The sequence below is a fragment of the Gekko japonicus genome, unplaced genomic scaffold (assembly GCF_001447785.1).
Source record: "Gekko japonicus isolate JY-2015 unplaced genomic scaffold, Gekko_japonicus_V1.1 scaffold10125, whole genome shotgun sequence".
NCBI classification, from domain to species: domain Eukaryota; kingdom Metazoa; phylum Chordata; class Lepidosauria; order Squamata; family Gekkonidae; genus Gekko; species Gekko japonicus.
This window is the reverse complement of record NW_015163924.1, coordinates 1,162-2,929: the sequence shown is the minus strand read 5'-3', so window position 1 is coordinate 2,929 and position 1,768 is coordinate 1,162. Positions and strand designations below refer to the sequence as shown.

At 54.7% G+C, this 1,768-nt stretch overlaps 1 protein-coding gene across 1 annotated transcript in view; it reads right to left on the bottom strand.

Moving 5' to 3' along the window:
- LOC107107671 (AT-rich interactive domain-containing protein 3A-like) overlaps window positions 1–856 on the bottom strand; it is a gene marked incomplete at both ends in the record, with an annotated part of 1,888 nt that extends 1,032 nt beyond the window's left edge. Inside the window, one exon of the mRNA XM_015407970.1 lies at window positions 673–856. Coding sequence (XP_015263456.1) covers window positions 673–856 — 184 coding nt within the window. The remainder of the gene's footprint in view (window positions 1–672) is intronic.
- Window positions 857–1,768: the final 912 nt, after the last annotated feature.

The following is a 1,768-nucleotide window of genomic DNA, read 5'->3' as shown; positions in this document are numbered from 1 at the left end:
CCCAAAAATAAGACCTACCCCAAAAATAAGCCCTAGCAGGATTTCTATGCATTTGTGGTATAAGCCCTAGTATGTCTTCTTGAGAAAAAATAAATATAAGACAGTGTCTTATTTTCGGGGAAACACGGTAGGTGGGTCTGAGAGAGCTCTTTCGAGGACTGCTCTTGAGAGAACAGCTCCGAGAGAACTTGGGACTGACCCAAGGTCACCCAGCTGGCTGCACGTGGAGAAGGAGTGGGGAATCAAACCCGGCTCTCCCAGATTAGAACCTGCACTCCCAACCACTTAATAGAACAAAGAAGCAATAGAACAAAGCAGATGGAAGCTTATACCCAGAATTAAATCTTGTTGGTTTTAAAGATGCCACTGGACTCAAACTTTGTTGCATGGCATTATGCTCCACAGAGGTCCCTCCCCTTCCCAAGCCCCGCCCTCCCCTGGCTCCACACCCAAACCTCCAGGTATTTCCCAACCTGGAGCTGGCAACCCTAGGCTCTGCCCTGGCAGGTTGCAGATTGATTATGCCCGGCTTTTAAGGCTACGGGGGAGTCCAGGTGGACCTAAGGAACACTCAGATGACGCCAGCACCCTACTTGAGAGATGTGCCACGGGTGTGAGTGGCGGCAGGCCTGTCCCCTGTCAAACCCAGAGCCCCCCCCCCAGGCCACTCACTGCGTGCGGAGGGTGAAGGCGGCGCTGGTGATGGAGGTGGGCAGGTTGAGGCCCTTGGTGATCTCCCGCCAGATCTTCTTGTTGATGACTTCCACCAGACCCCCTTTCTCCGTCACCAGCCGGTAGAGGGTGTACAAGTCCAGCACTTGCTTGGCCATGATGGGAATCCGGTTCACAGGCGTCCCTATGAACGAGAGAAAGGGAGGGGGGAAGGCCCCATTGAAAACGTGATGCTGCCCCAGCCTGCATCAGACCCTCGGTCCATCAAAGTCAGTCTTGTCTACTCAGACTGGCAGCGGCTCTCCAGGGTCTCAGGCCGAGGTCTTTCACATCACCTGCTGCCTGGTCCTTTTTAACTGGAGATGCCGGGGATTGAACCTGGGACCTTCTGCCTGCCAAGCAGAGGCTCTTCCACTGAGCCACAGCCCCTCTTTACAGCTCTCCAGGGTCTCAGGCGGAGGTCTTTCCCATCACCTCCTGCCTGGTCCATTTCAACTGTAGATGCTGGGGATTGAACCTGTGGCCTTCTGCCTGCCAAGCAGAGGCTCTACCACTGAGCCACGGCCCCTCTTTACAGCTCTCCAGGGTCTCAGGCTGAGGTCTTTCACATCACCTCCTGCCTGGTCCTTTTTAACTGGAGATGCTGGGGATTGAACCTGGGACCTTCTGCCTGCCAAGCAGAGGTTCTTCCACTAAGCCACAGCCCCTGTTTATAGCTCTCCAGGGTCTCAGGCGGAGGTCTTTCACATCACCTCCTGCCTGGTCCTTTTTAACTGGAGATGCTGGGGATTGAACCTGGGACCTTCTGCCTGCCAAGCAGAGGTTCTTCCACTAAGCCACCTCCTGCCTGGTCCTTTTTAACTGGAGATGCTGGGGATTGAACCTGGGACCTTCTGCCTGCCAAGCAGAGGTTCTTCCACTAAGCCACAGCCCCTCTTTACAGCTCTCCAGGGTCTCAGACGGAGGCCTTTCACATTACCTGCTGCCTGGTCCTTTTTAACTGGAGATGCTGGGGATTGAACCTGGGACCTTCTGCCTGCCAAGCAGAGGTTCTTCCACTAAGCCACCTCCTGCCTGGTCCTTTTTAACTGGAGAT